The 13,980-nt window shown below is 39.1% G+C and overlaps 1 protein-coding gene across 1 annotated transcript in view; it reads right to left on the bottom strand.

Moving 5' to 3' along the window:
* mus101 (mutagen-sensitive 101) overlaps positions 1-13,466 on the bottom strand; it is a 58,950-nt gene extending 45,484 nt beyond the window's left edge. The window contains exons 1-11 of the mRNA XM_071586160.1: positions 13,461-13,466; positions 10,737-10,876; positions 10,395-10,527; positions 10,211-10,318; positions 9,927-10,128; positions 9,424-9,657; positions 7,319-7,444; positions 7,150-7,235; positions 4,910-5,073; positions 3,924-4,047; positions 1,372-1,534 (exon numbers count right to left, since the gene is read on the bottom strand). Of these exons, the coding sequence (XP_071442261.1) occupies positions 1,372-1,534; positions 3,924-4,047; positions 4,910-5,073; positions 7,150-7,235; positions 7,319-7,444; positions 9,424-9,657; positions 9,927-10,128; positions 10,211-10,318; positions 10,395-10,527; positions 10,737-10,876; positions 13,461-13,466 (1,486 nt within the window). The remainder of the gene's footprint in view (positions 1-1,371; positions 1,535-3,923; positions 4,048-4,909; positions 5,074-7,149; positions 7,236-7,318; positions 7,445-9,423; positions 9,658-9,926; positions 10,129-10,210; positions 10,319-10,394; positions 10,528-10,736; positions 10,877-13,460) is intronic.
* Between the last annotated feature and the right edge of the window lie 514 nt (positions 13,467-13,980).

Here is a 13,980-nt window from a genome sequence, read left to right as displayed (position 1 = left end):
GGCTTATTGGGACACTGCCTTAAGCCGTTCCACAGTATTTGAGTGGCACAAGTTGTTCAAAGAGGGTAGGGAGCTCGTTGAAGACGACCATCGCTACGGACGGCCGACGACGGCAAGAACCGACACGGATGTGGACAGAGGACACTGCTGAACACAGACCGACGCTTAACCAGTGAAGAAATTGCAGACCAGTTGGGTCTGTCTGCATCCAACGTCCAATGCATTCTTTCACAGGATTTGGCCATGCGCAAGGTGTGCGCCAAGATGGTGCCGAAAATTTTGAGTGTCGACCGACAGCTCCTGGCCAAATACGGCGTTGCCACGTTGCCGCACCCGCCCTATTCTCCCGATCTGGCACCACCGGACTTCTTCTTCTTCCCCCTGATGAAAAGACAGCTCAAGGGATCACGTTTTGACTCGATAAAGGTCGACGAGGGTCATCAACGGCATCCCCAAAGAAAATTTCCAGCGGGCGTACGGGGAATGGGATCAACGTTATACTAAGTGCGTAGCAGCTCAAGGAGCATACTTTGAAGATTATTAAGTCGATGGAAGTATATCGTCAATAAAATTCTTGTAAAAAAATCAGTCCTACCACTTTTGGGTGCAACCCTGTATAAATAATAGCAAATTCTTGATAACTTTTACCACTGCACTTCACCAAAAAACTTTGTGTTGGATTGTTGCTCCGTGATTTCTTCAATTTCCAATTTTGACAAACAGTAAAAACAAGGACAACAGAAACTAACCTAACATAGCATCATATGCACAGCTAATGATCCGCCAAGCACAGATGACTGCTCATTGGGTCTCAGAGGCAACTAGCACCGGTAGTCGGTGGGCGGGGCTTTAATCCACGCAATGCCCGCCTGGTTGCACCAGTTCGCGTATTTAATGGAAAGACCTCGTATTCAAATTTGCATGTTATTTGATTTTTTTCTCACTGAATATTTTTCCTCTTCCTCTCCCATATCCCCACTTATCACCAACCCTTTCCCCTTGGTGCTCGCACCCCTTGCCACACACCCTTTTGGTGCATAGCGTGCTATTTACACAGATGTAGCAGTGAGAATTCTCTCCTCTCCTGAGAGAATAGTTTCCTCACTGCTAGATCCACCTCCAGAGAAGAATGCAGACAAACATGATATTTTGATACAATAAGGGATGTCATCAAGTGTGAAAGGTCATGCAAAGAGGCCTTGAACCTGGATGCGACCGCTCACTTCAAGACCTCATGACCTTGGCCAAAGAGGCAGATAATGGACCCAAGGAATAACCCACATTTCTCTCAAGGCCAATTACAGTGACGTCTGCATAAAACGTCATTCAGACTTGAACTGGCATCACACCAAAGTGATTTGAAAGACGCACCTGGACTTTCACCGCCTCCGAGATATTTTTGCACGAGTTCCTTCTCATTTGCAGAAGCCAATGGTTCTATTCCATCCTCTGCGGCTTTGGATTCCAATCTTCCGACCTTCATGGGGATCATGGGGCTTGCAACGGGTGGTCCACCTTGCAGCAGCTGCAGCCCCTGCATACATTAGATTTTCAAAAGGCATTTGATAAGGTTCCCCATGGTAAACTCATTCATAAATTAAAGGTTACAGGTATAAACATGGGCTCAATAAATAAGGTTAAAGATTTTATTTCAGAGCGGGAACAGAGGGTAGTCCTTGATGGCGCTAGATCCGACAGCGTTCGAGTCACGTCGGGGGTACCTCAGGGAAGTGTAATTGGGCCGTTGCTTTTCTTGATTTTTGTTAACGATTTGAACCGCAGAGTGAAAAGTAAAATTAGGATGTTCGCGGATGACACGGTGATCTATTGGGAGATCTCTGGGGATGAGGATCGTTTTATTCTAGCGCAGGATTTAGATTGAATTACTAAATGGCGTTCTATCTGGGAGTTGACACTAAATTATAATAAATGTTCGGTGGTAAATTTCTTTAAAAGATCAACGGGATTTGCTTACAAATAAGCTGGAGTTGATCTAGCAGTAGTTGATACGGTAAAATACCTAGGTGTTACATTCACAAAAGACTTAACTTGGGGGACTCACATACTTAAGTCTGCGGTCAAGCATATAAAAAATTGGGATTCATTAGACTCATTGTCGGCAAAAGTGACTCGAAGGTCAAGGAACGTTGTTACCACGCTCTTGTAAGGCCTCATTTAGAATACGCATGTAGCGTGTGGGATCCGAGTGAAAAAGGCCGCATTCGGGAAATTGATAAGGTTCAACGACGGGTAGCCCGTTTTATAAAAAAATTATTACGATAAAACGCAAAGCGTCACCGAAATGCTCATGGATTTGGGGTGGGAATCATTGGCAGAGAGACGATTCAATGCAAGATTGAAATTATTAAATAAATTCAGATCCGCATGTTTCAGCACCGAGGTCTTGCAAATTATTTGCACTCCTACATACATTGGTCGCTTGGATCATGCATATAACATTCGGGAAATAGATGCCAGAACTAGCCGACTCAAGGACTCCTTCTTCCCACGGACAATACAGGATAGCAACTGCAGTTTTGCATGTGGTATTGTTCCTTTTTACGGTTGGTGACCTAACATCCCATGCTACACGCCCTTGCGGCGGCTTGCGGGATATTATGTAGATGTAGACAAGAATGATTGGCAATTCATCATCATTCATGCCAGACACAAAGTTAAATGTTGAAAGGGGATAGCCCCGTGTCACGATATGAGAAAAATAGAAAATAACTCCTATATTGATATATTGGTTAACAAAGGTGACAATCAACGGAGAGACATTTGTTGAGGCTTTAACGCTGGAAATGTGCCGAAGAAGTAGCATTGCCCACTCCTCTGACTTACCTCTGCCTGTTTATGGACATCCGCGTGGAGGACTGAAGCGCTCACATTTGAGCTTCTCTCCCGTTTCACATTGCTATTATAACGTAAAATACTACTCTCTTCCTAATTTACCAACCAATATCCCATCCTTTCTTTTCATTATTATTTTTATTATTACTTTTTATTTGCCCAGAGACCACAATATAAAAATACCAGGTGGGTGGTGTATGTACATGATATAAGGCACGTCAAAAAGGAGCAAAGACACACGCTCAATTAAGATACATAAAAGAAATGATGCTCATAGTTACATAAATGTTTGGCACAAACCCATGAACATCGGCTGTAACTAGAAAATGAATGTTTACTGCAAACTTCTGTTATAGCTAATACCAATGGATTTTATGATACCTTTCCAATGCCATTCAATTACTCAATCTATTCTCAAGGGAGAATATTGTGAAACAAAATATTATGTCAAAACTATTTCAAATGTAAAGCAACAAACAAAATATTACCAAGTCCAATCTAAAAAACACAAAAACAAGTCACCGAAGTTATGGCTTAAGGCTTTGGGGACATCCAAGTGACAGGAAAGCTCTCTGCTTATATTACAAAAGAAAGCAGTTAGGATTATGACCAGCTCTGGCCATCATGATCACTGTCGTCCACTCTTTGTCAGGCTGAGAGTGATGACGGTCAACATGTTAGACACTACCCAATGCAGATTATCCAAAACCTTCAATCATTGGATTAACCTTGCCTTAAAATTCTATAACAAACTTCTCCATACTGCAAGACAGACAAGCTAGAATAGGTTCAAAAATGTTATTGAGGATTGGTTGATTTCAAACCCCTGGTATTCTTGAAATGAACATTTTGACTTGGATTTCTCAAGAGTGAAATTATAATACAATTATATCTCTTTACCACCGTAATTAATGTATTTATTTATGTTTTTCTTTTGCTGACATCTCTAGTGGCAAGTGCTGCTCTTTGATGAATAAAGATGAAGATAAATTGTTTTTTGGAACAGCAAAAAAAAAAATCTGCCTGGTATGGTATCCGTACGAGAGTTATGATAGGAGGAATATGATCACCTTTTTGCTGAGTGGTGAAGGTTGTTCCGTTGGTTTGAGATCAAAGCAGAGGAACTTGTCTTCATCTGCCACACGGCCAAGCCTCATACTCTCAATCAGCCAATCGACACGCACAACAAAGGGCCTGCAAAGGAGATGCAGCATTACCCCGTAGCCAACAACATCACATTTTCCTCATGTAATTCTCATTATAAGACAATGAAACCAGTACGATGACATTAGACCTATTAACTGCATTTTCCAAGGGCATGCACACTTTATAAACATTATTAATACCCAAATTGTAAACAAGTATTACAATAACTTAACTGGTGAAAAAATCTTAACCACATATCCTTTTCTATTCTAAATATTTTGCACATGAAAGAAAAATACTCTGCTGTTCGACAAAAATATAACTTCTCTGCGACTGGTTTTGATGTGGCATATCATCATTATGAGTGTATCAGTTCTCCTTTTGTTTCTTCTCTTATTTTTAATGCATTGCTTTATTTTAATCTTATTTATTTTTTAATTTCGCAAACTATAACATTAGCATTATCTATCCATAGGTTTTTGCAGGTTTTTCACACTCCCCTTCATGTGTAGTTGTTTTCTTCCATAGGGTTTTGCAACAGTCTCAATTTTGCCAGAATTGAATTATTATTATTATCATCATCATCATCTGACCGAGTGCACTGAAACCAGCGAAAAGTAAATTCATATCCATGTCGAAGAGCAAATGCTTTTCTTTCCTGTTCATCACGAAGGAGTTCCACAAAGTTACACCATTTCATTCCTCAAAATATATTTACATCACAAGTAATTTCATACAAGCATTTCATTACCTACAGCATGGGAAACTAATAGTCAAACCAACTTCTACCGTTACTTCAACTGTTACAAAAAATGATAATATCAAGTTTACCTGCAAACCAACATGGCATATCTAAGCAAAAATACAAATTATGGGCTAAATTATGCAAGTTTATAGTCATTTAGTTTACCTAAATTTTCCAGATTTGAGTGTTTTCATTTCTTCATACATGAATTCTCCAACGATAACGTGGGATACAGATTCAGTGATTTGGTGAAATCGCGTTGCTCCGCCTCCATTGATTATCTTCCTCAGTTTCTCAACTTGACCAGGATTGAAGCCACTCAAGTATACCTGATTGAAAAAGGAGGGCAGGAGAATGAAACTGCACAACATTTTAAAGAAGGGCCCAATCTAATTGGACAGGACGTAAATAGGACAGGATGTAAATGATACCCACCAGCCTCGCAAAACTAGACGGATGAATACTTAAGCAATTGTAGACACTGGAAAGAGGAATGCACCTTCATTTCCTAAATACGCTTCAGGCGGTGCATCAAAAAGCAAATGTGACAATTCAAAGAGTAGTTCTGGGGAATGTAACATGCAGCTACATGACAGCACAACAGAGAAAGAGAGAAACAATTTATGAAGAGACAAAACAACAAAAATTTTTATCACCAAACAGATGGTCTCGCTATGGGATCCCCTCTCTCACCATTATTAGCTGAAATATTTATGGACGACTTCGAAAGAAACCTATTTAATTCCAACCATCCCCTTTTAAAAAAAAAATATCTTCTATTGGTATCGCTATGTTGATGACATCATCTGCTGTTGGACAGGGAGTGAGAGACAACTAGAGTTATTCCTAAACATACTTAACCATCAACATCCCAAAATTTCTTTCACCATGGAAATAGAGTCCGAAATAGGTCTAAACTTTCTGGATCTCACGATAACCATTAAAAATAACAAACACAACTTTTCAGTATTCAGGAAACCATGCTATAGCAACATTATCATTCCATTTGATTCTTGTCACCCTAATGCTCATAAACTATCCGCATTCCATGCGATGTTACATAGACTAGTAAATTTACCCCTCACAAAAACCAACTTCAATAAGGAACTCAACATTATAAAATCCATAGCATCATCTAATGGCTATGATCCAAATTTAATATTGAAAATGCTAAAGAAAAAACTCCAGAGAATTGCCATTTCCAAAATTTGCCCTCTTAGGCCCGCTAAAGACAATACAAAAAAGTGGTGTAAATTATTATTTGTTGGTCCCCTCACGGACAAATTAGCCAGACGTTTCCCCAAAGATACATATAACATTTCCCTTTACAACCCCTCCACACTAGGGAGGATATTATGCAGAAATAAAGACAAGTTGGACCCCCTCCTTCAATCCGGTGTGTACAAAGTGAAATGTGATTCCTGTGAAAAGTGCTACATAGGCCAGACTGGGAGAGGTTTCATCACGAGAGTGAAAGAACATAAGAGATGCTGGACATCAGGGGATGAAACGTCTCTCCTAGCCAAACATCTAATAAGGACATCACATGAGTGCAAGTTTGTTCCGGAAATCCTCCACCTGGAGAATAAGGGGATGAAACTGGACACATTGGAACAATTGGAAATACTGCAGGAGGACCACAATGTTCTCCTAAATGAACAAATTTTTGTGAACCATTCACCCCTCCTCAAGATCCCTTTCACGATTAATAAACTCAAGAATCAAAATCCTACTGCCCCTCCTCTTTCATGACTTCACCCTCCTACCTTCTCCTCTCTTCCCCCCCCCCCCCCTGTCAGGGTCTCTCACTGCCCACTACCACCGGTCATCATATTTTCCAAGAATTAACTAGTGCACTTCCCCCCCCCCCTTCCCCCCCCTCGCAGCACGTGGCTCATCCCTTCCACTAAAACCAGCAGTGGGCTCTGCTTCCCAGAAAGTTACCTGTTTAACCCATCTTCCCCCCCCCCCACTATCTCCTACTGATAATTCCTTCCCTATGTCCTTAAGCCTTTAACCCCCTGCTATACAACAACCCGCTCCTGATACTCCAGCCCCTTGTCCCCCACTTTGCGGTTTTTCCTGTCATTAACCCCCCATTTTTCGCTCTTTATAACCTCTCCGCCTCTCCTCCCCCCCTCCTCCTCTCCCCTACACGACTCTCCCTCCCCAACCATATCTTCTGTACATATAAATAAGGTCTCCTTACTATTTAGTTTGTCTTGTACCTGATGATGACTCTGTGAGTTGAAACGCGTCGTACGTTAAATAAACTGTGGAAAAGTGCAAATTGTCCTTATTTCATTATGATGAACTTCCACGACCTCAAGCCTGAATCTGTTGAACTCAGTCCTCCTATCTTCAAAAGGTGGAAGAAAGAGTAATGCTCGACTAATCAAACTCACTTTGCATCCATCCAAAAAATGACCAGCTTTCTTAGCTTCGGACACATCCAGCTTGTTCACTAGGTCAATATAGTCTTTATTTCCACCTGCAACACAAAAATTATACCAATAACAATAATGCCTCACAAATTTTTCAATGACAAAATGCTTCAAAGAAATTAGAACAAACCATTTCCTTTCCTGGGAGTGCGCGGCTCTGGCACGGCAGAGATTTCTGCAGCTATTGTGTCGTTGATGTTGAGTCGGGTGCTATCACCAGCAATGGTGCTGCACATGGAAAAATCTGGCAGTGTATCTGCAGGAGTAGAAAGAAATACGTTGTTGATTTCATCAGAATTTTGTTTCCCTATTATGCACCTGAACTGTGGTATTGCACAGGGATCAATGTAAGCAAAACAAAGATTGTGACGTTTTTGAGAAGAAAGATGGCTGGAAGGATGGATGGATGGAAGGATGGAAGAAGTTAAACGTTGAAATGAGGATAAAAAAACTATATCAGGTGGAAGAAGTGTATTGGACCAAGATGGTCACAGAAATGGAGATTTAAAGAATAATTGCTTAAGGCAAAGAATGTTTCACAAGCAGGAGGAAATTGATGAGAGCAAGGTTGGTCAAAACTCTGATATCGGAGCGTAGTTATGTACAGCGTGGAAACATGGCCATAGAAGCAGGAGGACGGACATAGATTGGAGGCTTTAGAAATGTGGGTGTCGAGAAGGATGGAGAAGGTGAAGAGGACTGAAAGGAGTAGTGGCAGTATTTAGGGGAGGCGACTGACAGCTGAGGTCATTAGGGAGGGACAGGAAAGGATGAAGGGTGGAGAGAAACCCGGCGTCGGCATTAGCCTACTCTTTACGAAAGGTGCCAAGGGGTCTGCAGTTTAACGCCCCATCCAACGGACAGACGGTGTACTCACTCGAAGTGCCCTCCACAAAGCACTTCAAGTAGGGATCGAGACACCTCTGAGAAATATTCAACACCGCCACTGGGATTTGAACCCTCTGGGTGGGAAGCCAGTACGATATCCACTGCATCATCTCGATCCCAGGACTGAAAGGAAAACAAACGAGTAAGTGGGAGAAATCCTAGGGAGGCAGGAAAAATGGATGCAAAGCAAAGTGATTGGCAGTGGGATGTTGAAGACTGTGATAGAGAGGGGAGGATGTTAGGAAAATGAGAAAGGGGAAAGAATAGTGTAGGGATGCTGGGTGGAATGAAGAGGGGAAGGAAGCATACGGAGATGAAGAGGGACTTAGTGTCGCGTCCGATGCCAGGTTTTGTTTTGTTAAGAGATACAAGGGAATCATCACAGTACGAGTATCATTGGGTAGCTTGTGTCCAACCAAAACCTACCTTAACCGGTAGAATACCAAATAAATAACAAACAGAAACTATATTATGAGGTGCAAGGCATGGTGAGGAAGGAGAGGGGATTGTTGGGAGAAAGCATAAGCGGGCAGGACAGATGAATGCAGAGCGTTTTTATTAGCGATGAAGACTGTGATAAAAGCATGGAGGATGTTAGGCAAGCAGGGAAGGGGTACGAAAAGGATAGGGATCTTGGTTGAAATGTGCATGGAATTGACGAACAATTTTATTGCAGGGTGGGGTGTTTTGTCTCGTAAGGCAAGAAAAAGAAATGCAGTGGAGTAAAGCCTGAGTCCATCCAAAACCCACCTTAAAATGGTAAGCTACCAATATTCGTCCATGAATCATAAATATTGTTGCCACTTTGAATTTTCCTGCAGCCACAAGGCTTAAGGTGAAATGACAACCAATGTCAGTATGCAACACCAGCCCAATCGCTTGACTTGCATAAAATTCAAACACAACATTTCATCAGGAAAGTGTTCCAACAGGAAACCATATTAGGCAACATACTAACTAACCACCAAAACAATTAATTTAGAGTTAAAATATTTCAAAGAGTTAGCCTTTAGAAAGGAGAGAGATTTGCATGGAATTGCGGTAATAAGTCAATAATATGAATTAATAGAGAACATAAAAAGAAAGTGTGCGGTTGATGGATTTTGAGAAGGCACTTGCAGTGAGAAGCATATGACTTTAACTTAAATTTTAATGGATGTAATACATAATCGAATGTGAAACCTGCCAGTATAGTTGAGGGCCCAATTAAAATACAGAGATAATTAGCTACCAACCTCACTTCATCCAACCCATAATCATTTATATAAAACTTTCAGCAGATTAAAAAGTCAAGTATTTATAACTAAACTAAAATAATATCATGAGTTAGGTATAAAAATTGCAAACCTTGTGTTTTTCCTTGCTCTGGAGTTGAGCACAATGCTTTGGCCGTGGAGTGACCCTCAATGAAGTAACTATCAAATGATAAACAGCACCCTTTGGAAGCAGAATCATACACCCACTGTGGTGTCACACATGGAATACCCCATCTTTTAGCAAAGGTGAACTTAGTTCCAGAAGGATCACCAATAACCAGGAGTCCTGTTTCCTTGGAGTCAAGTTGAGGCGAGTACTGCCCGCCTACCAAAAATATTTCAGAATAAATAATAACCATAATAACGCACGTAAATAAACAATAAACTTTGGAAGTGGAAAGCACTCTTAGGGTAGTGACAAGGACATTTTCAATTTTCACGAAAAATATTCAGTCATTAAGCGTGGAAACAGAACATCACTTAGAGCGGAGCAGAACCAACTTTGTTACACACGGAAAATACCCAGAAGTCAAATAAAACGCTAGCATACATGCGATTCATAAAAATTCTACCGATGTAAACAGGGAAACTTACCATTACTAGTGATCAATGTCATCAAATTTTGCTTCTCTTTTTTCGATATTTGGGATGCACAAATCACCATTCCCTTGAACGTAGGCAGTTTGTGAAGGGAGAATTGTACATCCATGGCACTCACGTTCTCCTTAAGTCCAGCCTCCCACACTGCACCCACCCAATCCTCAGTCATGATGGGCACCTTACGTTCCACGGCCACCTTAAGACAGCAACTAACTTAGAGTGAAAACGGAGGAAAAGACTTCACGAATAAATGAAACACGACATTTTACAAATCCTACCTTATATTTCTGGCTTCCTACGCCATCAGCAATCAGGTGCGTAACGCTTGCATTGAAAGCATTCAAATAAATCCCACCCATTAGGCCAATTTTTTCACTGAGGGTTTTCTGCGGAGTAAAACCAGGTGATAGTGCTCAGGCGAGTAGATACAATGTAAGCAATAAAAACGTATATGCATTATACCTTGATTTCCTTCGTGAACCCGGTAGCGGTCGCAACAATTCCGACCATGGCAATGGAAATAATAGGCGATGGTATGTTTGGGATGGCCTTCCTTTCCAACAAACAGGTCATTAGGCATCGCGGGCCGATAATCCTAAACAATACAATTATTAATGGTTCGCCAAATCATGCAAAAGATTGAACACAATTAGTTGAAGGTCTGCAATTGATAATTTTTGGATATATTGTTAAGTGAATTAAAAATGAAAAACACAAGCCAGGAGAATACGATTAGAATTATTTCCCATGATATTTCTATCATAATTAAGGTTCTGAAGCACCTTTATAAGTTTCACAACTTACACGCACTTAAATTCTTTCAGGTAATTGAATGCTTTTCCGGAAAACTCGTCGATTACAAATATGTCAGTTTTCTTAGGCTTTAGTTTAAAACATTCCTCAGATGAAAGCCAGGCAGTTGAAACGTCTTGATCGGTGCAGCACTGAAAATAGTCGAGGCAAGCTCTATTATACTTCGAGAAAACTAAACGACATATCACGGCAAGACACGTCTTCCTTTAAAAACGGACTTTAAACTCATAAAATTTGAATAAATGGTAAATCGCGGCACTAAGATTATTTACTGCAGATAACACATGCAAAATAATATCCAAAACACGCCAACCAACACCCCAAGTATCAAAAACAAATTTTAGGAATATTTCTGGAAGTTCGCCAACAGGAAACATTTAAGAAGTTTACGAATAAAAGGAAAACGCGTAAGGTTACAGCAGGCATATTATATGAAAATTAATTTACATAATGCACATAAAAAAATATAAAACAGCAACAAAGATTCTATTGTCTAAAAACTAACTTGTTGTGCTGCCTTCATTTCATTAGAAACGTTTGATTTATCGATACCATCTTCTAATACAAAAACTACCGATATTTTTTTACGCAAAGACGAATCTGACATTCTATATCAACGGATATATATTATTATATTTTGACTCTTCGAGAAGTAAACAAATATATTAACACAATACCGAACTAAATTGGCGCGAACTAGTTCAATAAACACATGCGCTCAAAGCTTAGTGTTTGTTGACAAAACAAATGAAGTATGAGAAAAGCAATTCAAATTGGTGAAAGGGACAACTGAAGTGTTTAACGAGTGATTACGATGGAAATCTTGACATAGACATTAAAGAAGTTTCCTATATGTATGTATGAATATGCACAAAATCTCCAGACAACTAAATAAATTCTTATATGTACACTACTGAAGAATATTAAAGCTTGTAAACTAACTCTCAAATTTTCAAAATGTGTAACTGTGGAATACAGGGTAAGTTCCAAAAGTAACGCTTTTATTTTAAAAAGTAATTTATTGAACAGACTTGCACAAACATTTAGAATCTTCAAAGTGCTGTTCTTGGGCCTCTACATGAATGAATATCAGCCGAATCTGAAGTGATGTTTCTCTCAGCCTTGTTTCATTTCATTCTTTTAATGCTTTCTCTATCTCACTATCAAGTACATGTGAAACTTAGTTATCCTTATACGCGTAATTGTCTCTTTATATATCTACCCTCACAGGCCTAATATTACAAAATGACTCCTTTTTCCCTTTTGCTTGAATCTCTAATCTAGCATGAGGTTGATCCACTTTCATCACAGGAATTGTATTTTGGCCTACTCATCTTAAGTTACATATTTTGGTCTGTGAGCAAGATCCTGGATTTTAAGTGGGACATATTCTATGAGATAACTTGCAACAATTACTAATTCAATGATATTTTTAAAAAGAAATTGGCCAATTAACAAGCTATAATATTTGGACATAATAATTTATGCATCTCATTTTCATGACTGCTTCCGATTTCCTCCGAGTTACTATACATGTGCGAGTTTTTATTTGGCTGGAAGTGGTGCAAAATGATTGTTATGCTTAAGCTCCTACCAATCTAAAAACCAATCTGCTTGTATAACTGAATTTCTTATGCTTTGATTAATATCTTTCCTGTAAATGCCCTCAGTGTGAATGGATTATCTTATTTTGGCGAAATTTTATGCTAGAAATGGTGATTTTTTGTTTTTTGAAAATGATGAAACATAAAAATTTCCATAATTCAATGAACCTTCATTCTTAATCCAATCTAGCTTCACTTACTAGCAATTCATGAAATGTTTTACATATATACTCTTTGATTAGTGCTTCCTCATTATTACAGAATAATTTCATCTTTTCTGTAGAGTTGTTTGAAAACCTATCAAGGCAGGGAAGCTGAAGATATTCTACGAAGAATAAATCATGAGGATTACGTAAAACATATACTGCTGCCAAAATTTAATCTGAAATATTTCTCTTATTTGAGATTCAAATGTGTCTAAATTGAAAACAATAAAAAAATCAGGAACACCAAAAGATGTCCAAAAAATCCTTCACCTGTTGTTAACAATTCCTTAATGCCTTCCCTACACTCATGACTTGCTTGTATGTGCCCTGAATGAGAGAATAAATGATCCCCAAGTCTAAATTCGAGTACGCAATTTGTAGGTTCAAGAGTGTAAAATTAGTTTCTCAAGTGATGCAATGGAGAAATACCTAATAGTAAGCAAATTCATTTTAATGGGCATCAAAATTGACAATTTCACTTAATAAATATCTAAATTGCCTAAAAAATACTCCAATGTAATTATATTTCCAACTTTCTGACAGTCATCAATTATTCGTGTTCACAAACACCTATTTTTTCCAAGAACAGAAAATGCAGGAAACCCTGTAGGTCGCTTTTTTTTCAAATATTTTCTCAGCATTGGCATATCTTTTCTCAAATAATGAAGTGACCTATAGTGAATAGTACTGATGCATAATCCCAAAAGGCGGCAACTCTATAAACCCACAATTCAATCAACCACCAATGATATATTTTTCCCAGGGTGGTTTTTTTTATAATATCTAAATGATTATTATTGAGATTTAGCTCTCTTCCACCCTTGGGTTGGAAAAAGTCTCCACACAAAGGTATGTGTGCAAATGAATTAGGTGACCACATTCACTCGCCAAAGGGGCCAACTTACTGGCATTGCTGCATGACCTCCCACTTAAGCTCCTGTTCTTAGTAGGTTCACTCCAAATTGAAGAAAATATCTAGTGCATCGTACAAGTGAGTTCACATTATGAATATTTTTAAGAAGTTCAATGACACTGGCATCAAATAAATTTTAACTCACCCCTACTTGTTAATCAAGGATTCAAAACATCTTCCAGGGGGACCAAATTTCTCAGTATTTAGTCACGGTTTGTTTCTCCTTGAGTTACACACTATTATTATGTAGCTGCCTTTTTTTGTTTTTGGCACGACTGCAATTTGCTTCTGCCATTCCATATTTTTAGTTATTCTATGAATGTATTTTAATGTGTTGAACAAATATTTCCACAATTTAATTTTCAAAGGGACCTAAGTGTGCTTAGTCCAAAGTTTAAATGCATTAATATCACAAAGAACAAACAATTTTTTCCAGGCTTGTCTTATTGTAACTCACACTGACCAGATGACTGTGGATTGAGTGCAGAGGTTGTGTATTCAAAATATATTGC

This window comes from Hetaerina americana, unplaced genomic scaffold (assembly GCF_022747635.1).
Source record: "Hetaerina americana unplaced genomic scaffold, ioHetAmer1.1.p SCAF_21, whole genome shotgun sequence".
Classification (NCBI taxonomy): Eukaryota; Metazoa; Arthropoda; class Insecta; order Odonata; family Calopterygidae; genus Hetaerina; species Hetaerina americana.
Note: the sequence above shows the minus strand (reverse complement) of the source record. Positions and strands in the feature narration are given on the sequence as shown.